Below are 26779 nucleotides of genomic sequence, written 5' to 3'. Positions count from 1 at the left end.
TCTTATATTAAACACATAGGGGAATATTTTCCTCCAAAAGTTAACAAATAAATTTCCAAATATATTATAAACCAATGTCAATTTTAAAAAATTTACACAAAAAAGGTATACACCATAGGTGAGGGGAGAGTTAAAATAATTGCCAAGGTGAACCATTTTATTTTTCTAGATTTTTGAGATTCCATTGAAGCACAAATTCCTTTCAACAAATGCGCTCTTGGTAATTTCATAATCCGATTGTCAGATAAGCACACAGTGAAATAAACATTTGTAGATTAACTGAAGTACACCACAATCTATAAAGGAATGTGCAGAATCTCATCACCACCAGCTAGAGAGGACAGGGTCTCTCCGACACACAACCCAACAATGTTGACATCAATCCTACGGTTGAGAAAGACTCTGTCCAATGAAACTGTAACCACACAAAAACATAACCTACATTTCTTTTGTATACCACACTTTAGAAGGATGTGAGGGCTTTGGAGAGGGTACAGATGAGATTTACTGGAATGGTTCCGGGGGACGAGGGACTTCAGTTACATGAAGAGACTGGAGAAGCTGGGGTTGTTCTCCTTAGAGCAGAGAAGGCCTAGAGGAGATTTGATAGAGCTATTCAAAATCATGAAGGGTTTAGAGTAAATAAAGAGAAACTGTTTCCAATGGCTGAAGGGTCAATAACCAGAGGGCACAGATTTAGGATGATTGGCAAAATAATCAGATGACATGAGGAAAAACTTTTTTACGCAGTAAGTGGTTAGGTTTTGGAATGAACTGCCTGATAGGGTGGTGGATACAGATTCAATAGTAGCTTTCAAAAGGGAATTGGATAAATACATGAAGGAGAAAAATTGCAGGGATATGGAGAAAGAGCAGGAGGGAGTGGGACTAACTGGATTGCTCTTCGAAAGAGCTGGCGCAGACTCGATGGGCCAAATGGCCTCCTTCTGTGCTGTACTATTCTATGATTCTATAAACACTCGTGTAAAAGAAACCGAAAAACGCTGAACATCTGATGAAATGTAAAAGGAAATTGTCGGGGGGGGGGGGGGGGGGGGCGCGGTGAAGACCAAAGGCACTGTCAAAGAGCTAGGTTATTTAAAGAGGTTTTGAAGGCAAGCTGAATACAACAACCGCCACCACCTGCATTTATATAGAGTCTTCAACAACATGTCCCAAGGAGCTTCACAGCGCTATATAAATGCAAATTGTTGCAGGGAAGCTGGCAGATCAGCCGTTACCACACTCGCTGAAATTTCAGCCCCATGAACTAGGAGCCAACTTGGGGTGGGAATGGGCAGCATCGTGCTCAGGTACTTGATGGATTTTCCTGAGCGGCAAGAATCTTGCGATTCCAGTGGTTTTCGTATCCCTCGAGCTACGTTCGAGAAGAAGCAGGTCCCGAGCTCTCCAGGTCAAATCAAGTCATCACCAGCACTTCACCGTGGTCATTTATTACTCTGTCATTTATTACTCTGCTTCCTTAATACTCCAGCAGAGCACCATCAATTTGTCCAGAACTTGCCAGAGTTCTTATTATAGCTTATAATTGGATAGCTCTTTCAAAAAGAGCCAACACAGGTACGATGGGCCAAATGGCCTCCTTTCTGTGCTTGGGTGATTTTAGGTTTTACTTCAATATACTGGAGATGTTTTTGATCTGCAATTCTTCAAACGCATAAACAAAAGGACTTGATTATGCCATGAATATTTGATATGCCCAGACATTTGGCAACTGTTAAAATACAAGGTCTGAATCCAAGAAAAAAACCTTAATAATATTCCACAGCACGTCTCTGGGAAATTGGAATGATTTAGTTTCTCATGTTTTCCAAGCACCAGAACAAATCTCAGCTGGAGCTCAAAAATGGATTGTGCTTCATTGATTCCCACAGGAGGAGTTCCAAATTTCACTCATAGAAAGAAAAACGACAGACTTGCATTTCTATAGCACCTTTCTAACTAGCTCAGGACGCCCCAAAGTGCTTTACAGACAATCAAGTACTTTTTGAAGTGTTGTCACTGTTGTAATGTAGAAAACACAGCAGCCAATTTGCACACAGCAAACCCCACAAACAGCAATGTGATAATGACCCGAATAATGTTTTTATTTTTTTTATTTTTTAAAGTGATGTTGATTGAGGGATAAATATTGACCAGGATACTGGGGATAACTCCCTTGCTCTTAATTGAAATAGTGGCCATGGGATCTTTTATGTCGACCCGAGGGGGCAGACGGGGCCTCGGTTTAACGACTCACCCGAAAGATGACACCTCTGACAGTGCAGCACTCCCTCAGTACTGAACTGGAGTGCTCAAGTCCCTGGAGTGGGCATCGAATGCACAACCACCCGAATATGTTGACTAGTACGGATCCTGAACATTATTTGTGCAAACATATATAACATAATAAAATTAGGGAGCTGACCAAAATAAATCCAAATAGATCCAAGAGGACAATGGAGTTTGCACATTAGTGGCACACACATATAATTGACCAAAAGAAGAAAATCAATGGGTGCATATTGAAGAGTGCACATCTACAAACTCAAACAGACACTCAGTAAACACAGACTGTTCCAAAAAGATTGACAAATGTTTTGTTACAAGAGCACATTATAGAACGATTGACCATCTGTGACCTTATAGTTGACATATTATCCGTCGCACTTAAGTGTTGTGTGATAGTCACTCAAACTTATCCCAGTCTCTCTAGCTCCTCTTGAATCTCCTCGCTTTCATGCAAACATCCTGCCTCCCCACACAAATTCCTATCAGTCGCAATTGTAAGATTCTTAACCCCGGTGCATCAGAGATGCCCCAACACACATCTCAACATGCCAATGATCAATGACCCAATAGCAGACTGGAAATTTTGGTACTGGTGTGTCCAGACAACAGCAACCGTCACATGACTAAACCTGATGCAATCTGGGATAAACCAAGACCACAAATCAATGCCCAGGCATGCAACTTTAAAAAAAATGGCAAACTACAAGAAAGAATGAGGAAAGAGCATAAACAAATGGAACACATTTAAGGATATACTGCTAAACGTACAAATTGTACATTAAAAAAAAGGACAAAACAAACATTGCTCCAAATGGATTAGCATGACAATACCAAGTGAGGCAAGAAAAAAACTATACAAAGCCTGTAGGATGCAAGGCAAGGAAAGCCACTGCCAAATACAGGAATCTTCAATATAGTTAAGACAGGCAGGTAGCTAGAAATGAGTGTAGCTGTAGACACAAACTACAAGAAAATCTTCCAGTATTATAATTAATAACAGGGTTAACAGAAAAATATATACTGTATCCCTTAAATATGCAAACATGATTGAGAAGAAAGACAAGTTGAAAATAGTTGAACTATACTAAATAATTACTTCCTGAAATTATTCAATACAGAAACATAGAAGATAGGAGCAGGAGTAGGCCATTCGGCCCCGCGAGCCTGCTCCGCCATTCAATGAGATCATGGCTGATCATCCAAATTCAGTACCCTGTCCTTGCCTTCTCTCCATATCCCTTGATCCCTTTAGCCTTAAGAAATATATCTAACTCCTTCTTGAATATATTTAATGAATTGGCCTCAACTGCCTCCTGTGGTAGAGAATTCCACAGGTTCACCACTCTCTGGGTGAAAAAATTCCTCCTCATCTCTGTCCTAAAAGGCTTACTCCTTATCCTTAGACTGTGACCCCTGGTTCTGGACACCCCCGCCATCGGGAATATCCTTCCTGCATCTAGTCTGTCTAGTCCTGTTAGAATTTTATAAGTTTCAATGAGATCCCCTCTCATTCTTCTAAACTCCAGCGAGTATAAGCCCAATCGACCCAATCTCTCCTCATACGTCATTCCTGCCATCCCAGGTATCAGTCTGGTGAATCTTTGCTGCACTCCCTCCATGGCAAGAACATCCTTCCTCAGATAAGGCGATCAAAACTGCACACAATACTCCAGATGTGGTCTCACCAAGGCCCTGTACAACTGCAGCAAGACATCCTTGTTCCTGTACTCGAACCCTCTCGCTACGAAGGCCAACATACCATTTACCTTCTTAACCGCCTGCTGCACCTGCATGCTTACCTTCAGCGACTGGTGCACAAGGACACCCAGGTCTCGTTGCACTTCCCCTTCTCCCAATCTATTGCCATTCAGATAATAATCTGCCTTCCTGTTTTTGACACCAAAGTAGATAACCTCGCATTTATCTACATTATATTGCATCTGCCATGCTTCTGCCCAATCACCCAACCTGTCCAAATCATCCTGGGGTTTCTCGGCATCCTCCTCACAGCACACACGCCCACCCAGCTTTGTGTCATCTGCAAACTTGGAGATATTACATCTAGTTCCCTTATCTAGATCATTAATATATATTGTGAATAGCTGGGGTCCTAGGACCGATCCCTGCGGTACCCCGCTAGTCACTGCCTGCCACTTGGAAAAAGACCCGTTTATTCCAACTCTTTGCTTCCTGTCTGCCAACCAGTTCTCTAGCCAAGTCAACACCTTGCCCCCAATCCCATGTGCCTTAACTTTACACGCTAATCTCTTATGCGGGAACTTATCAAAAGCCTTCTGAAAGTCCAAATACACCACATCCACTGGTTCTCCCTTATCTATTTTACCAGTTCACAGAATCACAGAAACCCCACAGTGCAGATAGAGGCCATTTCGGCCCATCGAGCCTGCACCGACACATATCCCACCCGATCCCCGTAACCCCTACACACCAACACATATCCCACCCTATCCCTGTAACCCCACGTATTTAATCCCCCTAACACTAAGGGTCAATTTATCATAGCCAATCAACCTAACCCGCACATCTTTGGAGTGTGGGAGGAAACCGGAGCACCCGGAGGAAACCCACGCAAACACGGGGAGAATGTGCAAACTCCACACAGACAGTCGCCCGAGGCCGGATTCGAACCCGGGTCCCTGGCGCTGTGAAGCAACAGTGCTAACCACTATGCCACCGTGCTGCCCTTACATCCTCAAAAAATTCCAGTAGATTACCTTTTGTAAATCCATGTTGACTTTGTCTGATCTTGTCTGAAGATAACATGCCAACAATTTGCATTTATAAAGTACTTTTAATGTAAAACGTGCCAAGCTGCTTCACAGGAGTGTTATCAAACAAAATTTCACACCAAGCCACACAAAGCAATATTAGGACACGTTACCAAAAGCTTGGCCAAATAGGTAGGTTTTAAGGAGCGTCTTAAAGGAGGAGAGAGGTCGAGAGGTTTAGGGAGGGAATTTCAGAGCTTGGGGCCTCAGCAGCTGAAGGCACGGCCACCAATGGTGGGGCGATGGAAATCAGGGATGCGCAAGAGGCCAGAATTGCCACCTAATGAAGGAGGTTATACAAGTAAATTAATTGATTTCAACATCAAATCAGATGGAGGTCCTAAACAAAAATCACAAAGTCAACTGAATCCTGAGGAATGGGCAATATATACTCAAGGGTGCCAAGATTTATTAGAGGTGAAATTCACACAGTGCTGATAGTCATCATAAGGAAGCTAGTGAACACAAAGTAAGATCCCACGGGTTTGGAAATATCCTCAATAAAAAGCAGCAAAAAACAAACTCTGGTAACTACAGACCCATTAGTCTTGTATCAACAAATTGGAAACATAATGAAACTGATCATCAGGAAAGACTTGAAGATTACCTGTATGAAAATTATCTAGTAAACTGCAGCCAGCACAGTTTCAGAAAGTGGTAGGTTCTGCCTAAGTGTCACCCTTGACCTTTTTTCAGAAGGTTCACAATAGGATGCTCTATGACATCATGGACCCAGACTTCCAGAAAGCTTTTGATAAAGTTCTGCATAAAATTGGCTGTTACACAATCTTAAGCCAGTGGGTATCTATGCTAAAAACCTAGATGTGGATAAGGAATTGATTGAGAGGGTAGAAAGATGTACGAAGATTTACAAGGGTGATGATACAAAAACTGAGAGGGTATAACTAACAGGAAAGACTGAATAGGCTGAGGCTCTTTTCTCTAGAAAAGAGGAGGACCAAGAGGTGACATGATAGACGTCTTTAAAATGATGAACGGGTCCAATAGGATAGAAGTTATCAGAGTATACAGCACAGAAACAGGCCATTCGGACCAACCAGTCTGTGCAGGTGGTTATACTGCACACGAGTATCCTCCCAGTCCACCCAATTCATCTCAGCCTTTCAGCATATCTTTCTATTCCCTTTTCTCTCATGTACTCGTCTAGTTTCCTTTCGAAATTATCCAAGCTATTTGCCTCAAACATTTCCTGTGGTAGCGAGTTCCACATTCTCACCACTCTGCGTAAAGACATTTCTCCTCACATCCCTATTGGATTTATTAGTAACTATCTTGTATTTATGTCCCCTAGTTTGGGATTTGCCCACAAGCAGAAACATTCTCTCCACATCTATCCTATCCTACCCATTCATAACTTGAAAGACCTCGAAGTCTTCTCTTTTCTAAAGAAAATAGCCCCAACCTGTTCAATCTTTCCTGATAGCTGTAATCTCTCAGTTCTGGTATCATCCTTGTAAGTTTTTTTTTTTTGCATTTTCTCCAGTGCTTCTATGTCCTGTTTATAGTATGGAGACCAGAACTTCAAATGTGACCTGACCAGGATCCTATACAAGTTTAACATAACTTCACTACTTTTGAATTTTATACCCCTAGAATTAAATCCCAGTGCTTTGTTAGCATTTTCAATTGCTTTGCTGACCTGCAATGCTGCTTTTAATGATTTATTCACTTGTACCCCTCGATCCCTTTGCTCTTTTACCCCATTCAGTTTCTTATTTTCTAAAGGTGTAGGTGATGTTTCTATTTTTCCTACCAAAATGCATCACCTCGCATTTATCTGTGTAGAGAAAATGTTTCTACGTGGGGGGGGGGGGGGGGGGGGGGGAGCAAAACTAGGGGCAGTCACTAATAAATCCAAAAGGAATTCAGGAGCAACCTCTTTACCCAGAGAGTGGTGAGAATGTGAAACTCGCTACCACATGGAGTGGTTGAGGTGAATAGCATAGATGCATTTAAGGGGAAGCGAGATAAACACATGAGGGAGAAAGGAATAGAAGGATATGCTGATAGGATAAGATGAAGTAAAGAGAGTTTGGAGCATAAACACTGGGATAGACTTGTTGGGCCGAATGGCTTGTTTATTGTGCTGTAAAACTCTAGGTAATTCTACAAGTTCCTCATGGATCAAAGCTGATGCCCCCTTCAAATTATACTAAACCAGGGATGAACGTTGTCAAGTCACAACAAGCCTCCACCCACCCCTTTTCATCTAACCCCATCAGCCTATCCTTCTATTCCTTTCTCCCTCATGTGCTTATCTAGCTTCCCCTTAAAGGCACCTATGCTCGTCGCCTCGACTAATCCTTTTGGTATCTAGTTCCACATTCTCAGCACTCTGTGGGTAAAGAAGTTTCTCTTGAATTCCCTATTGGATTTATTAATGACTATCTTGTATTTATGGCCCCTAGTTTTGAACTCCACAAGTGGAAATATTTTCTCTACATCTACCCCATCAAACCCTTTCATAATCTTAACATCCTCAAAAATTTCAAAATATTCAAGGGTATGTGGAAAGAGTAGAAAATGGACTGGAGTACATAGCTCCAGAGTGGCACAGACAATAAACTGAAATGCCCCCTTCCATGCTTACATTCCTATAACTGTGAAATTTGTTATGGATGACTGCCTTTCAAGCCTTTACTCAGTTTCCGTTGTAATAAATGCCATTGTTTTTCCTACTACAAATGTCAAGCTAGCATACCTATAAATCTCAGATTTGTACTCAAAAGTTTTTTTCTCCACATTACAACAACTTGCATTTATACAGCGTCTTTAACATAGTAAAACACCCCAAGATGGTTTCCAGAAGGGTTATCAAACAAAATTTGACACCAAATCACATAAGCAGATATTAGGATAGGTGACCAAAAGCTTGGTCATTAGGAGGTAGATTTTAAGGAGTGTCTTAAAGGAGGAGAGTGAGTTAGAGAGGCAGAGAGGTTTAGGGAGGGAATTCCAGAGCTTAGGGCCATATGAGTATTTCCTATCTTCATGTATCCTTTTTAATTGCATGAGTTTGGTTGAACCAAGTTATCTTAGTGGTTTGCATCCTAAAGGATTATGCTGGTTGGATGGTCATAGAATTAAAGAAATTAAAGCACATTACGTTTGGCCCAGAACATTGTACTCTAATCCTATTCCCTTGCCTTTTACTTATATCCTTTTACATTCTTTTGTTTCAAGTCCTTATCCAATTTACTTTTAAATGGGGAATGTTATTATTAATGCTGCAACCTCCATTTGTGGTAAAGCATTCTATAACCATTCAATAATCCTTCATGTAAACAATTCTTTGCGATAATCGCAAGTCTGTGCCTCTGGTTACCGCCATCAACCAATGAAAACAATTCTTCATTATTTACCTGCTCAAAAACCTTTCGGAATTTTGAAAAGTTCTTTACAGTTTGTGAAAATATCCCCTTTTTAGCCTTTCTTCATAATTTATAACCCCTCACTTATGACATCATTCTAATGACTCTTCACTGTACCTTCATCATGGCTGGTACACTTCCTAAATGGGGTGTCCAGAACTGCACACTATACGCTAAACATAACCTAACCAACAGCATGTACAAATTCAATATCACTTCCTTGTTTGATTTTATATTCAATGTTCCTACATACTAAAAGAAAGAGAGACTTGCATTCCTACAGCGCCTTTCACGACCTCAGGACATCCCAAAGCACTTTACAGCCAATGAAATTATTTTGCACTATTGTCACTATTGAAACGTGGCAGCCAATTTGCACACAGCAAGCTCCCACAAACAGCAATGTGATAATGACCAGATAATCTGTTTTGTGTCATTGATTGAGCAATAAATAAATAAATAAAATAAAATAAAAACCAGCCAGAACACCGGGGATGACTACCTTGCTCTTCTTCAAAATAGTGTCGTGGGATTTTTTACACCCACCTGAGGGAGCAAGATAGGGTCTCGGTTTAACATTTCATCCGAAAGCCAGAATCTACTGCACTGTCCTTAAGTACATAAGAAATAGGAGGAGTAGTAGGCCATACAGCCCCTTGAGCCTGCTCCACCATTCAGTAAGATCATGGCTGATCATCCACCTTAACTCCACTTTCCCACCCAATCTCCATATCACTTGATTCCCTTAGAGTCCAAAAATCTATCTATCTCAGCCTTGAATATACTCAAAGACTCAGCATCCACAGCCCTCTGGGGCAGAGAATTCCAAAGATTCACAACCCTCCTGAGTGAAGAAATTCCTCCTCATCTCAGTCTTAAATGGCCTACCCCTTATCCTGAGACTATGCCCCCTAGTTCTAGACAGTCCAGCCAGGGGAAACAATCTCTCAGCATCTATCCTGTCAATCCCCTTCAGTATCTTGTATGTTTCAATGAGATCACCTCTCATTCTTCTAAACCCCAGAGAGTATAGGCCCATTCTACACAATCTCTCATCATAGGACAGCCCTCTCATCCCAGGAATCAGTCTAGTGAACCTTCGTTGCACCGCCTCCAAGGCAGGTATATCCTTCCTTAAATAAGGAGACCAAAACTGTGCACAATACTCCAGGTGTGGTCTCACCAAGGCCCTGTACAATTGTAGCAAGACTTTCTTACTCTTTTACTCCAACCCCCTTGCAATAAAGGCCACCATGCCATTTGCCTTCCTTATTGCTTGCTGTACCTGCAGGCTAGCTTTCTGTGTTTCTTGCACGAGGACACCCAAATCTCTCTGAACACCAACATTTGAAAGTTTCTCACCATTTAAAAAATATTCTGTTTTCTATTCTTCCTGCCAAAGTGAATAACCTCACATTTCCCTACATTATACTCCATCTGCCACCTTACTGCCCACTCACTTAGTCTATCTATATCCCTTTGCAGACTCTGTGTTCTCCTCACAGCTTACGGTCCCACCTAGCTTTGTCAGCAAACTTGGATACATTACACTTGGTCCCTTCATGTAGGTCATTAATATAGATTGTAAATAGTGGAGGCCCCAGCACTAGTTACAGCCTGCCAACCTGAAAAAGACCCGTTTATCCCTACTCTCTGTTTTCTGTCCATTAACCAATCCTCTATCCATGCTACTATATTACCCCCATGAGCCCTTATCTTGTGTAATAACCTTTTATGTGGCACCTTATCGAATGCCTTTTGGAAATCCAAATATACTGCATTCACTGGTTCCCCTTTATCTATCCTGCTAGTTACATCCTCAAAAAACTCTAAAAATTTGTCAAACACAATTTCCCTTTCATAAAACCATATTGATTCTGCCTAATCATGTTATGATTTTCTAAGTGCCCTGATACCACTTCCTTAAAAATGGATTCCAGCATTTTCCCTATTACTGATGTCAGGCTAACTGGCCTGTAGTTCCCCATTTTCTCTCTCCCTCCTTTCTTAAATAGCTGTGTTACATTTGCTACCTTCCAATCCGCTGGGACCGTTCTAGAATCTAGGGAATTTTGGAAGACCAAAACTAATGCATCCACTATTTCTGTAGGCCATCGGGTCTAGGGGATTTGTTGGCTTTTAGTCCAATTAGTTTCTCTAGTACTTTTTCTCTACTTAAATTACGTTAAGTTCCTCACCCTCATTAGACCCTAGGTTCCCCACCATTTTTGGTATGCTTTTTGTGTCTTCTACTGTGAAGACAGATACAATATATTTGTTTAATGTTTCTGCCAATTTCTTATCCCCCATGATAATTTCTCCTGTCTCAGCCTCTAAGGGACCAACGTTTACTTTTGCTACTCTCTTCCTTTTTACATACTTGTCAAAGCGCTTACAATCTGTTTTTATATTTCTTGCTAGTTTTCTCTCATTCTATTTTTTCCCTCATCAATTTTTTGCCATCCTTTGCTGGTTTCTGAAACTCTCCCAATCCTCAGGCTTACTACTATTCTTCACAACATTATAAGCTTCTTCTTTCAATCTAATGCTATCCTTAACTTCTTGAGTTAGCCACGGATCGATCACTTTTCCTGTGGAAGTTGTGTTTCTCAATGGAATGCATTTTTGTTGAGAATTATGAAATATTTATTTAAATGCTAACCACTGCTTATCTACCACCATACCTTTTAATCTATTTTTCCAATCTACCTTAGCCAACTTGCCCCTCATATCTATGTAATTGGCTTTATTTAAGTTTAAGACTCTAGTTTCAGACTTATGCAACTCACTCTCAAACTTAATGTGAAATTCTATCATATTATGATCACTCTGCCCCAGAGGATCCTTTACTGTGAGATTGCTAAGTAACCCTGTCTCATTACACAATACAATATCTAAAATAGCCTGTTCACTGGTTGGTTCCATGATGTAATGTTCCAGGAAACTGTCCCGAATGTATTTCATGAACTCGTCCTCCAGACTACCTTTGCCAATTTAATTTGTCCAGTCTATATGAAGATTAAAGTCCCCCACGATTATTGCATTACCTTTGTTACCAGCTCCTACTATTTCTTGAGGGGGCCTATATACTACTCCCACCAGTGTATTCTGCCCCTTGTTATTCCTTATCTCCACTCATACTGATTCTACTTCCTGACCTTTCTCTCTACTGTCCTTATGGCATTCTTTATTGTGAGGGCTACTCCCCCCTCCTTTTCCATTCTGTCTTTTCTTGCTCAACATTTTACTTTTCAAAAAAAAGTCTGAATTGACTACCTTTGTAACTATGTGTACTAGTGCATGTGTGTTGCAGGGCTGGAAATCTGTAGGCTTGCACATTTGTATGTTTGCCATTAAAAAAAAATCCACCTTTATTTATAAGGCTAATGTAGATTATAAAGTGGGATATTGTATTTTCAAGGGGGGACAGGCTGTATGTTAGACAAATACAAAGTGAAAACACAACCCCATTAGATCAGATCCTGGTCAATCTTCCTTTCTCAGCAGACTGCTAGTCATTCATTCCTGGGATTTAAATACAAAAAAAATCAGAGTCTGGTCACGTGAGCACTCCCACTGATAATGGCTTTCCATTAAAACAGCTAAAAGAATCAACTGTGTTTAAAAATGTACAGGGCAAGCGTTTAACCCCGTGGCCACCTCATCGAACACATTCACTGATTTCCATCTTAATCAGTACTCTGCTCTGCGAGAGAACTTTTAATTGCAACAGGCAATAGGATGTTTGTCTTCTGATGCTACTCTTGCAGTATTCCAATGCTCAGACTACACTTAGTCCTGTAAAAAAAAAGTCTAATTCATAGAATGATACAGCACAGAAGGAGACTATTCGGCCCATCGTGCCTGTGCCGGCTCTTTGAAATAGCTGTCTAATTAATCCCACTCCCTCCTGCTCTTTCCCTATAGCCCTGCAATTGTTTTCCTTTCCAAGTCTATATCCGGTTCTTTTCTTAGTCAACTAGTGGTCAAATACAATCCCTGTGTATGGAAATAAGATCAAACTGAATATTTTTTCCGCGGATAAAATAAAGTTACAGTAGCTTAAGACTAGATTTCCGGAAGTTTTTTTTAAAAGGGGGCAGTTTTAAAAGTTAAATTACATTTAAGTACAAAGGACGGAAGGAATCGGCCAAAAAGATGCGATTTAAATCACCTCTCCTCTCCTGACGGGCATTTTCTGATGAAGCGACGGACTGGGTTTGTGTCCAGCTGCTTTTCACATCGGAGCTGATTAGGATCCGCACTCAAAAACAAGCACTCCTGCCCCACAACTGACTATTTTCGGATTAACGTTGTGCTGATTATCCCCAGTCTGAATAAATTTTCCTGAAACTCCCAACTCATCTGGTCGCAACATTCATATTGAATATTCGGGACCTTCCACTGCAGCCGGAGGGGGAGCAGGCGGGTGTTACATGACCACTCAGCCATCACATCACTTGATCAAAGTGTTCTACATCTTCAGTGTTTTATTAACAAGATATAAAGCCCCTTTGTCCTCGTTTGTTGTACAAAAGTGTCTTTTGAGGTTTTAAAACCAGTGGATGTGGGAAACATTCTCCCCCTCCCCCAGTGTGCAGAGTGGCACGCTCCACATGGAGGGACGGTTGGGAACGCCCCAGTGCAAGTTCGGAAGTCAGGGAATGCCTTTTTCTGAGGATTACACTGGGTTCATCAACAAAACCCAAATCTTAAAGGTGCACAGCTAATAAAAGGACTTAACCGTAAAATAAAAATTCAACTAAGGTGTCAGCAGTGGCTCAGTGGGTAGAGCTCTCGCCTCTGAGTCAGAAGGTTGTAGATTTAAGTCCCACTCTAGAGATTTGAGCATGTAATCTAGGCTGACACTCTCAGTGCGGTGCCGGGGTCTTTCGGATGAGACGTTAAACTGATGCTCCATCTACCCTCTCAGATGGAAGTAAGAGGATTTCTCAACAATTCTCAGTTCTGACGAAAGGTCACCGACCTGAAACGTCAACTCTGTTTCTCTCTCCACAGATGCTGCCTGACCTGCTGAGGATTTCCAGCATTTTCTGTTTTTATTTGAGTTCTCCCTGATGTCCTGGTTAATATTTATCCCTCAACCAACATCACTAAAACTGGTCATTATCTCAGTGCTGTTTGTGGGAACTTCCAATGTGCAAATTGGCTGCCGCGTTTCCTACATTACAGCAACATCAGTACTTCATTGGCTGTAAAGCTTTGGGATGTCCTAGAGGTAGTGAATGGCGCAAAAGAAATGCAAGATCATTCAACAACCTAAAGGAAACTTATCAAACTAAATTATAATATTGTCCACAAGACACTCCAGTCCTTGCAGTGCCCATCATAGAAATTTACAGCACAGAACGAGACCATTCGGCCCATCATGTCTGTCCGCTGAAAAAGAGCGATCCAGCCTAATCCCACTTTCCAGCTCTTGGTCCGTAGCCTTGTAGGTTACAGCACTTCAAGTGCATATCCAAGTACTCATTACATAAATTTAAAACAGAAATAGACAGTTTCCTAGAAGTAAAGGGAATTAAGGGTTATGGGGAGCGGGCAGGAATTTGGACATGAGTCTAGGTTCGGATCAGTCATGGCCCTGTGGGTAGCGGAGCGGGCCCAGGGGTCGTGTAGCCTGATCCTGCTCCTATTTCGTGTGTCTAATTCTGTTAGATTCAGGAGATGGTTCTGTGATAGTGGATTGGCGGTTAGGATCAGATCAGCCATGATCTTATTGAATGGCGGAGCAGGCTCGAGGGGCCGATTGGCCTACTCCTGCTCCTATTTCTTATGTTCTTAATGTGATGAGGGTTTCTGCCTCAAACACCCTTTCAGGCAGTGAGTTCCAGACCCCCACCACCCTCTGGGTGAAAACATTTCTCCTTAACTCCTCTCTAATCCTTCTAGCAATTACTTTAAATCTATGCCCCCTGGTTATTGACCTCTCTACTAAGGGAAATAGGTCCTTCCTATCCACTCTATCTAGGTCCCTCAAAATTTTATACACCTCAATCAAGTCTCCCCTCAGCCTCCTCTGTTCCAAAGAAAACAACCCCAGCCTATCCAATCATAGCTAAAATTCTCCAGTCCAGGCAACATCCTCATAAATCTCCTCTGTACCCTCCCTAGTGCAGTCACATCCTTCCTGTAATGTGGTGACCAGACCAGTACACAGTACTCTAGCTGTACCCTCCCTAGTGCAATCACATCCTCCCTGTAATGTGGTGAGCAGACCTGTACACAGTACTCTAGCTGTACCCTCCCTAGTGCAATCACATCCTCCCTGTAATGTGGTGACCAGACCTGTACACAGTACTCTAGCTGTACCCTCCCTAGTGCAATCACATCCTCCCTGTAATGTGGTGAGCAGACCTGTACACAGTACTCTAGCTGTACCCTCCCTAGTGCAGTCACATCCTCCCTGTAATGTGGTGACCAGACCTGTACACAGTACTCTAGCTGTACCCTCCCTAGTGCAGTCACATCCTCCCTGTAATGTGGTGACCAGACCTGTACACAGTACTCTAGCTGTACCCTCCCTAGTGCAATCACATCCTCCCTGTAATGTGGTGACCAGACCTGTACACAGTACTCTAGCTGTGGCCGAACTAGTGCAATCACATCCTTCCTGTAATGTGGTGACCAGACCTGTACACAGTACTCTAGCTGTACCCTCCCTAGTGCAATCACATCCTCCCTGTAATGTGGTGACCAGACCTGTACACAGTACTCTAGCTGTGGCCGAACTAGTGCAATCACATCCTTCCTGTAATGTGGTGACCAGACCTGTACACAGTACTCTAGCTGTACCCTCCCTAGTGCAATCACATCCTTCCTGTAATGTGGTGACCAGACCTGTACACAGTACTCTAGCTGTACCCTCCCTAGTGCAATCACATCCTCCCTGTAATGTGGTGACCAGACCTGTACACAGTACTCTAGCTGTACCCTCCCTAGTGCAATCACATCCTCCCTGTAATGTGGTGACCAGAACTGTACACAGTACTCTAGCTGTACCCTCCCTAGTGCAATCACATCCTCCCTGTAATGTGGTGACCAGACCTGTACGCAGTACTCTAGCTGTGGCCGAACTAGTGCAATCACATCCTTCCTGTAATGTGGTGACCAGACCTGTACACAGTACTCTAGCTGTACCCTCCCTAGTGCAATCACATCCTTCCTGTAATGTGGTGACCAGACCTGTACACAGTACTCTAGCTGTACCCTCCCTAGTGCAATCACATCCTTCCTGTAATGTGGTGACCAGACCTGTACGCAGTACTCTAGCTGTACCCTCCCTAGTGCAATCACATCCTTCCTGTAATGTGGTGACCAGACCTGTACACAGTACTCTAGCTGTACCCTCCCTAGTGCAATCACATCCTTCCTGTAATGTGGTGACCAGACCTGTACACAGTACTCTAGCTGTACCCTCCCTAGTGCAATCACATCCTCCCGGTAATGTGGTGACCAGAACTGTACACAGTACTCTAGCTGTGGCCGAACTAGTGCAATCACATCCTTCCTGTAATGTGGTGACCAGACCTGTACACAGTACTCTAGCTGTACCCTCCCTAGTGCAGTCACATCCTCCCTGTAATGTGGTGACCAGACCTGTACGCAGTACTCTAGCTGTACCCTCCCTAGTGCAATCACATCCTCCCTGTAATGTGGTGACCAGACCTGTACACAGTACTCTAGCTGTACCCTCCCTAGTGCAATCACATCCTTCCTGTAATGTGGTGACCAGACCTGTACACAGTACTCTAGCTGTACCCTCCCTAGTGCAATCACATCCTTCCTGTAATGTGGTGACCAGACCTGTACACAGTACTCTAGCTGTGCCCTCCCTAGTGCAATCACATCCTTCCTGTAATGTGGTGACCAGACCTGTACACAGTACTCTAGCTGTACCCTCCCTAGTGCAATCACATCCTTCCTGTAATGTGGTGACCAGACCTGTACACAGTACTCTAGCTGTACCCTCCCTAGTGCAATCACATCCTTCCTGTAATGTGGTGACCAGACCTGTACACAGTACTCTAGCTGTACCCTCCCTAGTGCAATCACATCCTTCCTGTAATGTGGTGACCAGACCTGTACACAGTACTCTAGCTGTACCCTCCCTAGTGCAGTCACATCCTTCCTGTAATGTGGTGACCAGACCTGTACGCAGTACTCTAGCTGTACCCTCCCTAGTGCAGTCACATCCTTCCTGTAATGTGGTGACCAGAACTGTACACAGTACTCTAGCTGTGGCCGAACTAGTGTTTTATACAGTTCAAGCATAACCTCCCTGCTCTTATATTCTATGCCTTGGCTAATAAAGGAAAGTATCCCGTATGCCTTCTTAACTACCTTATCTACCTAACCTGCTACCTTCAGGGATCTGTGGACATGCACTCCAAGGTCCCTCTGTTCCTCTACACTTCTCAGTATCCCACCATTTATTGTGTAGTCCCTTGCCTTGTTAGCCCTCCCAAAATGCTTTACCTCACATTTCCCCGGATTGAATTCCATTTGCCACTTTTCTGCCCACCTGGCCAGTCTATTGATATCTTCCTGCAGTCTACAGTTTTCGTCCTCACTATCAACCACACGGCCAATTTTTGTATCAACTGCAAACTTCTTAATCATGCCCCCTATATTGAAGTCTAAATCATTGACATATACCACAAAAAGCAAGGGACCTAGTACTGAGCCCTGCGGAACCCCACTGGAAACAGCCTTCCAGTCACAAAATCACCTGTCTACCATTACCCTTTGCTTCCTGCCACTGAGCCAATTTTGGATCCAACTTGCCATTTTCCCTTGGATCCCATGGGCTTTTACTTTTCTGACCAGTCTGCCATGTGGGACCTTGTCAAAACCTTGCTAAAATCCATGTAGTCGCTGAAAGCCTCAAGCATACCGCGTGCCCCCTCTCTAGGGTCACCTGGGTGCGGGAAGTCCAGAGATGAGAGAGGCGGCGGGGGAGGGGGGGGTCTGCCTTTTCTAACAAATCCATAAGGATTACACCGGGTTTCCCCAGTGTCATCAACAGAAGATCAAATTTACGCACACCCCTTTCTTTTAAACAAAAGAGCACAACTAATAAGATAAAACTCAAATTATAATATAAAATATACATTCAACATGATAAAAGGTAACATGAAATGAAATTTTAATATTATTACGGCAACAACTGGAAATTATATATCTATATCATCTTTAACGTAGTAAAACATCCCAAGGCACTGCACAAGAGCGTTATCAGATAAAAAATTTAACACCGAGCCACAAACCGAGATATTAGGATAAGTGACCATAAGAACATAAGAAATAGGAGTAGGAGTAGGCCATTCGGCCCTTCGACCCTGCTCCGCCATTCAATGAGATCATGGCTGATCTTCTGCCTCAATTCCATTCACCGGCATTATCACCATATCCCTTGATGCCCTTACTAGTCAGAAATCTATCGACTTCTGCTTTGAATATACCTAATGACTGAGCCTCCACCACCCTCTGGGGTAGAGAATTCCAAAGATTCACCACCATCTATGTGAAGAAATTTCTTCTCATCTCAGTCCTGAATGGCCTACCCTTTATCCTGAGGCTGTGGCCCCTGGTTCTAGACTCCCCAGCCAAGGGAACCATCCTCCCAGCATCCACCCTATCAAGCCCTGTAATAATTTTGTATGCTTCAATGAGATCCCCTCTCATTCTTCTGAATTCAAGAGAATACAGGCCTAGTTTACTCAATCTCTTCTCATACGACAGTCCCGCCATCCCAGGAATCAATCTCGTGAACCTTCGTTGCACTCCCTCTATGGCAAAGAGGTAGGTTTTAAGGAGCGTCTTAAAGGAGGAGAGAGAGGTAGAGAGGCAGAGAGGTTTATGGAGGGAATTCCAGAGCTTAGTCCTGGACAGCTGAAGGCACGGCCACCAATAGTGGAGCGATGAAAATCGGGGATGCGCAAGAGAACAGAATTGGAGGAGTGCAGAGATCTCGGAGGGTTGTAGGGCTGGAGGAGCTTAAAGCGATAGGGAGGGATGAGGCCATGGATGGAAATCTATAAGACACCGGTCGCAGAAAGCCCCAAGCATTCCAGCAGACACCGAATGCTCCCTCTCCAGGGCCACCTGGGCACAGACAAGACCGCGGAAGAGAGGCAGGCAGCCAGAGTGACCCCCCTGCCCCTCTCCTTTCTTCCAATGGGCTGTGTCCATCCTGAACCTATAGATGGCCACCTTGGCCAGGCAAGAAGGGGGGTTGGGCGGGGAGGTCTGAGATGTAAATATCACTCTTATTATTTTAGATGCTGACAGAGGTATTGCTCATTTCCAAGATTTTGTGCTTGTAATTCAGAATTCCACTATGTGTAGTTTTTTTAAATTGTTGTAGTTTGTAACAAACAGAGAGATACTGCCAGCAGTGGAACAGGGGGCTGGGACAAGCACATTCAAAATAAAAAGTTAAGTCGAACTCTTTGAGAAATGGCTGGCTGGTTATTAAGTAAAGATGCCGTGAACGTCAAAAGGGAAAAAAGGATGTGGTGAGCGCCTTGAAGTGGCAACAAAAAAACTTTCACCCTGATGCTCATTAAAAAGGCGTTGAATTTACATTGAAAGCAGCAAACCTGAGGATTGGGAGCAGTTTAGGATTCAGCAAAGGAGGACAAAGGGATTAATTAAGAAGGGGAAAATAGAATATGAGAGTAAGCTTGCAGGGAACATAAAAACTGACTGTAAAAGCTTCTATAGATATGTGAAGAGAAAAAGATTGGTAAAGTCAAGCGTAGGTCCCTTGCAGTCAGAATCAGGGGAATTTATAATGGGGAACAAAGACATGGCGGACCAATTAAATACATACTTTGGTTCTGTCTTCACAAAGGAGGACACAAATAAACTCCCAGAGATGTCGGGGAACATAGGATCTAATGAGAGGGAGGAACTGAATGAAATCAGTATTTGTAGGGAAATGGTGTTAGGGAAATTGACGGGATTGAAGGCCGATAAATCCCCAGGGCCTGATAATCTACATCCTCGGGTACTTAAGGAAGTGGCCCTAGAAATAGTAGATGCATTGCTGGTCATCTTCCAAAATTCTATAGACTCTGGAACAGTTCCCATGGATTGGAGGGTAGCTAATGTAACCCCACTATTTAAAAAAGGTTGTAGAGAAAAAACAGGGAATTATAGATCGGTAAGCCTGACATCGGTAGTGGGGAAAATGCTAGAGTCCATTATAAAAGATGTAATAGCAGAGCACTTGGAAAACAGTGACAGTGTAGGAACGGAAGTTCCTATCCGAATAATGAAGTTCGACGCAGTGAAACAAAATAACAAAGTTTAATAAACAAACAACTTAACTGGTAAAACTACAGGAGCGGATGTAAACAGGTCTGTGCAGCCTCACAGCCTCTCTAAGACTGCTACTAAGTACTGGAAGCTGACGTCATGACGTCATCACGTTCTCCGCGCCAACTGGGGGTCACGTGATCGGCGTCATGACGTCATCACGGGAAAATGCAAGAAACTACATACAGTTTAAAGGTGCAGTCCACAGCTGCACTACATGGTAGTTAAAGGGATGATTACTAATTGCCCAGTGTCTCTTGGTGACTCCGCCACAACAGGATTGGACAAAGTCAACATGGATTTACAAAACGTAAATCATGCTTGACTAATCTACTGGAATTTTTTGAGGATGTAACTGGTAGAATAGATAAGGGAGAACCAGTGGATGTGGTGTATTTGGACTTTCAGAAGGCTTTCGATAAGGTCCCGCATAAGAGACTAGCATGCAAAGTTAAAGCACATGGGATTGGGGGTAAGGTACTGACTTAGATAGAAAACTGGTTGGCAGACAGGAAGCAAAGAGTTGGAATAAACGGGTCTTTTTCCGAGTGGAAGTGACTAGTGAGGTACCGCAGGGATCGGTGCTAGGACCCAAGTTACTCACAATACATATTAATGATCTAGACGAGGGAACTAGATGTAATATCTCCAAGTTTGCAGATGACACAAAGCTGGGTGGGCGTGTGTGCTGTGAGGAGGATGCAGAGAAACTCCAGTATGATTTGGACAGGTTGGGCAATTGGGCAGATGCAGTATAATGTGGATAAAAGCGAGGTTATCCACTTTGGTGGCAAAAGCAGGAAGGCAGATTATTATCTGAACGGCAATAGATTGGGAAAAGGGGAAGTGCAACGAGACCTGTGTGTCCTTGTGCACCAGTCGCTGAAGGTAAGCATACAGGTGCAGCAGGCGGTTAAGAAGGCAAATGGCACGGTGGCATAGTGGTTAGCACTGTTGCCTCACAGCGCCAGGGACCCGGGTTCAAATCTGGCCTCGGGCGACTGTCTGTGTGGAGTTTGCACATTCTCCCTGTGTCTGCGTGGGTTTCCTCCGGGTGCTCCGGTTTCCTCCCACAGTCCAAAGATGTGCAGGTTAGGTTGATTTGGCTATGATAAATTGACCCTTAGTGTTAGGGGATTAAATACGTGGGGTTACGGGGATAGGGTGGGATATGTGTCGGTGCAGGCTCGATGGGCCGAAATGGCCTCTATCTGCACTGTAGATTCTGTGATTCTGTGATATGCTGGCCTTCATAGCGAGAGGATTCGAGTACAGGAGCAAGGATGTCTTGCTGCAGTTGTACAGGGCCTTGGTGAGACCACACCTTGAGTATTGTGTGCAGTTTTGGTCACCTTATCTGAGGAAGGATGTTCTTGCCATGGAGGGCGTGCAGCGAAGATTCACCAGACTGATACCTGGGATGGCAGGAATAACGTATGAAGAGAGATTGGTTCGGTTAGGCTTATATTCACTAGAGTTTAGAAGAATGAGAGGGGATCTCATTGAAACTTATAAAATTCTAACAGGACTAGACAGACTAGATGTAGGAAGGATGGTCCCGATGGCGGGGGTGTCCAGAACCAGGGGTCACAGTCTAAGGATAAGGGGTAAGCCATTTAGGACTGAGATGAGGAGGAATTTCTTCACCCAGAGAGTGGTGAACCTGTGGAATTCTCTACCACAGAAGACAGTTGAGGCCAATTCATTAAATATATTCAAGAAGGAGTTAGATACATTTCTTAAGGCTAAGGGGATCAAGGGATATGGGGAGAAAGCAGGGACAGTGTAATGAATTTGGATGATCAGCCATGATCTCACTGAATGGCGGAGCAGGCTCGAGGGGCCGAATGGCCTACTCCTGCTCCTATCTTCTATGTTTCTATGTTTCTACATTAAAATCAAGTAAAAATCACAAAATGCTGCAAAGGCACAGATCAGTCGGCATCTATGAAGAGAAAAGACAGATTATGTCCAAAATTATGGGCCATTAATATAAGATAGTCACTAATAAATCCAGGAAGGAATTCAGGAGGAACTTCTTTACTCAGAAGTGGTGAGAATGTGAAACTCGCTACCACAAGGATTGTTGAGGCGAATAGCATAGTTGCATTTAAGGGAAGCTAGATAAGTATATGAACGAGAAAATAATATGTTGATAGAGATGAAGCAAGGTGGGAGGAGGCTCGTGTGGAGCATAAACTGGCATAGACCAGTTGGGCCGAATGGCCTGTTTCTCTGTAATTCTATGTAATGATGATGTTTTGGGTCTGTAGCACCATGATATTACAGGCCTCCCTTCCCTGATTAAATGGGAGGGGACTAGCGCTGCACGCACCGGGACCTTTCTGGGCCACCGGGGAGCGGGGTGCCAGGATCGTGGCCAGCACCCTGCATGAAGAAGCAGAAGGGGGCAGGTGCTGGCAGGCGGCCCAAAAAAAAGGCCGCCCGGCACCGGCCCTTTAATTTGCGTCGCCGCAAAAACACCACCCTGACCCTGTTTGACATATCGTCTGGCGGTAGGTCAAGGGGCATTACTGAAATTTGCGGCCGGGGTGCAAGTGGGGCGCTGCGCACAGTGATGACGTCATCGCTAAAAGCACAGCGTCGCGGGGTTCTACTGGCTACCACCGCTGCTAACTGTAATGTATGTACCTTTAAGGGGGAGAACTACTTTTTACAGCTCATGTATACTGTAGTACCGGCAGTGACCACACCTGTATATAACGTTGAGTAGTAATCTGTACAGTTCAGTTGCAGTCTGAGCCACGTTGAGTAAACACCGTTTGTACCGTTCTCCGCAGTCTGTGTCTGATTATACACGGACATAACAGTGGCGACGAGGCAGATTCGAACCTACCTGCAACTCTGCATCACCTCCCAGGGATTCGCTCCTGGAGAACAGTGGAAGAAGGTCGAGTCCAGAAGCACGGGCGTCGACCACGGGCAACCGCCCAGTCATCCAGCGGAGATTTGAGCATCGCAGGGGAGGCTGTCGAGAGCCAGGCTTGGCTTTCCAGTCACGGTGGTCCAGCGAAACGGGCTGGCAACAGGTACTGCGCAGACCCTTCCCGGACAGCGGCGGGCTAGAGCCCGACCGAGCGGCACAGAAAAAGGCTGAGCAGCGTCAACGGGGGAGAGAGAGAGGGCAGAGCGCACAGGGCACAGCCGGTGTTCAGGACCGAGCGGCGTCAACGGGGGAGAGAGACGAGAGAGAGCAGAGCGCAGCCAGTGTTCAAGGGCCGAGCAGCGTCAACGGGGGAGAGAGGCGTGCAGGAAAACGCGAGGCGCTGCCATTGCCACGAGGACCGCAGAGAGCGGCATTGGCAGCAGCGCAGGAGCAGCGCGCGAAACACACAGGGCGTCGCCATTTGCCACGAGGACCGCCGAGAGCGGCGTTGGCAGCAGCGTGGGAGACGCCATTTTAAGCCGCAGCGGGGAAGAAAGGAAAGCGCGGGAGACGCCATTTTAAGCCAGTCTAACCACACCCAAAAATGCCGAAGAGTGGCAGTATCACAGCGTTCGACAATGAAGTCGAAGATTGGACGACATATGTCGAACGCATAGAAGTATACTGCAAGGCGAATGAAGTGCCAGATGACAAGAAAGCGCTGGTATTGTTGAATTCAATGGGTGCAAAAACGTATGGCTTACTACGAAACCTAGTAACCCCAGAGAAGCCAGTAGAAAAGGATTTTGAAAACATAGTGTCAATCCTACAGGACCACTTAAACCCCACACCGCTGCTGATAGCAGAAAGATTTAAGTTTCACAAAAGGAACCAGCATAAAGATGAAAGTAATGCTGAGTATTTAACGGAACTGCGCAAGCTATCGAAACACTGCCAGTTTGGAACGGGACTAGCAGATACTTGAAGGGACAAGTTTGTGTGTGGGCTTCAAAGTGAAGGAACCCAGAAACGGCTTTTATCTAAAAAGGACCTTACGCTGGAAAAGGCTTTCAGCATTGCGGTATCATATGAAGCAGCAGCACAGGGCGCTGCAGAGATACAACAGAGACCGCAAGAATATGGCACAAACGAAATGTCATATGGAACAGAGAAGTGCTATCGCTGCGGTAGAACAACACACGACCAGAATGATTGCTGGTTCAAAGACAAAGTGTGCAGACAGTGTGGAAAAGTAGGACACATAGCACGAGTCTGCAGGTCGGGAAAGAAAACTAGCAATAAGAAACCGACCAAAGGAAAGTACAAGAAGGTACATAAGATAACGGAGAATAGTTCAGACGAACAAAAGAGTGATAATGACTCCGAAAGCAGGGAACTGAGTTGTCTGAAACTACATAATGTGATCACAACAGAGGATCACCGAACCATTTGGGTCACTCTCAAGATAGCAGGAGTCCAGGTAAAGATGGAATTGGACACAGGATCAGCCCTAACAGTCATAAACCGACGGGACTACGAGCGGCTATTCTCACACATACCCTTGAGAGACATAAAAATTATTTTGAAGACGTACACGGGGCAAAAAGTCTACCCCAAAGGAAAAATAAGGGTGACCGTTATATATAACAGTAAGGAAACACCAAAACTAGACCTGTATGTATTGCAAGATGGAGGTCCACCATTACTGGGACGTGAATGGATCCGGAAAATACAACTGGATTGGCATCCCATACAGGCACTGACTGTGGCTGACAAAAAGGATGACGACGTCACACCTGGGCGACTGTCAAAGATCCTAACTGACGCGAAAGAAGTGTTCCAGCAAGAACTCGGAACACTAAAAGGCATGACAGCGACGATTAAAATTGAAGAAAACGCAAGTCCAAAATTTTTTAAGGCCAGACCAGTACCTTATGCGATCCACCCAGCCGTCGAAGCACAGCTGGAGAGTCTGGAACGTTCAGGTGTACTGTCCAAGGCAGACTGGAGCGAGTGGGCTACACCCATCGTCCCTGTGATGAAAAAGTCGTTGAGCAGCACACCTGGGGAACCAAGGAAGGTTCGCATCTGTGGGGACTTTAAGGTAACAGTGAACCCAGTCCTTCGCACCGTACAATATCCACTTCCGCGGATTGAAGATATTTTCGCTTCGCTATCTGGAGGGAAACGCTTCACTAAGATTGATCTGGCCCAGGCGTATCTGCAAATGGAGGTAGAAGAAGCATCAAAAAAATACCTCACAATCAACACCCATAAAGGTCTCTACCAATACAACCGGCTGGTATTCGGGGTAGCATCAGCTCCGGCTATTTGGCAGAGGGCAATGGAACAAGTCCTGCAAGGGATCCCAGGGACCCAGTGTTATTTGGACGACATCTTGGTCATGGGCGAAAATGACAGTGACCACCTTGCCAACCTGGAGCAGGTGCTCACTGGATTGCAGGAATATGGGCTCCGAGCTAACCGCCCCAAATGCGAGTTTTTTAGAAAACAGATCTCGTATTGTGGCCACGTTATCGATAAAGAGGGGTTACATAAGTCCCCAGAGAAGATTGAGGCAGTAGTCAAGGCTCCAGCACCGGAAAATGTGTCACAACTGAGGTCGTTCCTCGGGCTGGTAAACTACTACCATAAGTTCTTGCCAAATTTGTCTACAATACTACACCCACTGAACACTCTACTGCAAACTGGGGTGCCATGGAAGTGGAGTGACGAATGTAGACGAGCTTTCCAGAAGAGCAAAACACTAATCACATCGAAAGAGGTATGTGATGAAATATTCCATTCATCACTGCCTGTGACTGTGGTTGGTTTCAGTTTCACTTCCCTTACCTCTGTTCCGTTTCCTCACCATTGTATTGTACTATGTGTAGGGCTCCGCCCATACCTGGCCCATTGTATTGTACTATGTGTAGGGCTCCGCCCATACCTGGCCCCTATGTAAGCTGGCCCAGCCTGCAGCACATCCAGTACGGCAGAGCTCTGGATGGAAGATACCTCTCTCCTGTGTGTTACCTTCTAAGTCAATGAAAGCCTTGTTTTGTTTCGCTAACATCGAGTCTCGGATTTATTGAGGCACATCAAGGTATTGGCCCATTACAACCCAGCATTACCAATTCGGTTGGCATGTGATGCGTCACCCTACGGCATTGGAGCGGTGCTGTCGCACAAATTCTCGGACGGCTCAGAGAGGCCAATAGCCTTTGCGTCACGATCACTAACCTCAGCCGAGCGTAACTGTGCCCAGATTGACAGGGATGCCCTCAGCCTAGTGTGGGGAGTGAAAAAGTTCAATCACTATCTGCACAGGCAGAAATTCACCTTGCTGACTGATCACCAGCCTCTTGTCTCCATTTTTAATCCGAAGAAGGGCGTTCCGGTGATGACTGCGCAACGACTACAAAGATGGTCACTTTTTCTAGGGGCGCACCACTATGAGATTGAATATAAGGGCACGAAACAGCATGGAAATGCTGATGGGCTATCACGCCTGCCACTGCCTACTGCAGAGGAAGCACCAGCAGTGGATCCTGTCGAAATATTCCATTTGACTATAGTTGAATACCTACCGGTAACTAACGCTTGTATCGAAAAGGAAACCCAAAATGACCCGACACTGTCTCGGGTATATGATTTGACGGTGAAGGGATGGCCAGCACATGGCGACTCACTGTTGCCAGCATTCTCGACAAGGAGAGAACAGCTGTCAGTGTGCCGGGGGACCTTGATGTGTGGATCCCGAGTGGTAATTCCACCCAAGTTAAGGGATAGAGTGCTCAATGAACTTCATGAGGGTCATCTGGGAGGGCTAAAAATGAAAAGCCTAGCCAGGGCTTATGTGTGGTGGCCGGGAATCGATAAACAAATCGAGGACCTGACCAAGAGCTGCTCAGGATGCCAGAAAGTCCAAAATGCACCACCACAGGCCCCTCTACACCCATGGGAGTGGCCCTCATCTCCATGGCAACGGGTGCATATTGATTTTGCTGGTCCATTCATGGACTCAATGTTTTTAATAGCCGTGGATGCGCACTCGAAATGGCCTGAGGTCA

At 44.5% G+C, this 26779-nt stretch overlaps 1 protein-coding gene across 3 annotated transcripts in view; it reads right to left on the bottom strand.

Moving 5' to 3' along the window:
• Positions 1 to 26779, bottom strand: part of tjp2a (tight junction protein 2a (zona occludens 2)) — a 155719-nt gene that overhangs the window by 101969 nt on the left and 26971 nt on the right. Inside the window, exon 1 of one of the 3 annotated variants that reach the window (XM_085992224.1) lies at positions 12648 to 12841. The exons of 1 other annotated variant lie outside the window; for it this stretch is intronic. In XM_085992224.1, coding sequence (XP_085848350.1) covers positions 12648 to 12668 — 21 coding nt within the window. In that variant the 5' untranslated portion in view covers positions 12669 to 12841. Of the gene's footprint in view, positions 1 to 12647; positions 12842 to 26779 lie in introns of those variants that run through there. One more of the 3 variants, XM_085992200.1, reaches the window with a different exon arrangement.

Source organism: Somniosus microcephalus, chromosome 1, assembly GCF_052327205.1.
Source record: "Somniosus microcephalus isolate GS21.2 chromosome 1, FLI_Smic_1.0, whole genome shotgun sequence".
NCBI lineage: Eukaryota > Metazoa > Chordata > Chondrichthyes > Squaliformes > Somniosidae > Somniosus > Somniosus microcephalus.
Note: the sequence above shows the minus strand (reverse complement) of the source record. Positions and strands in the feature narration are given on the sequence as shown.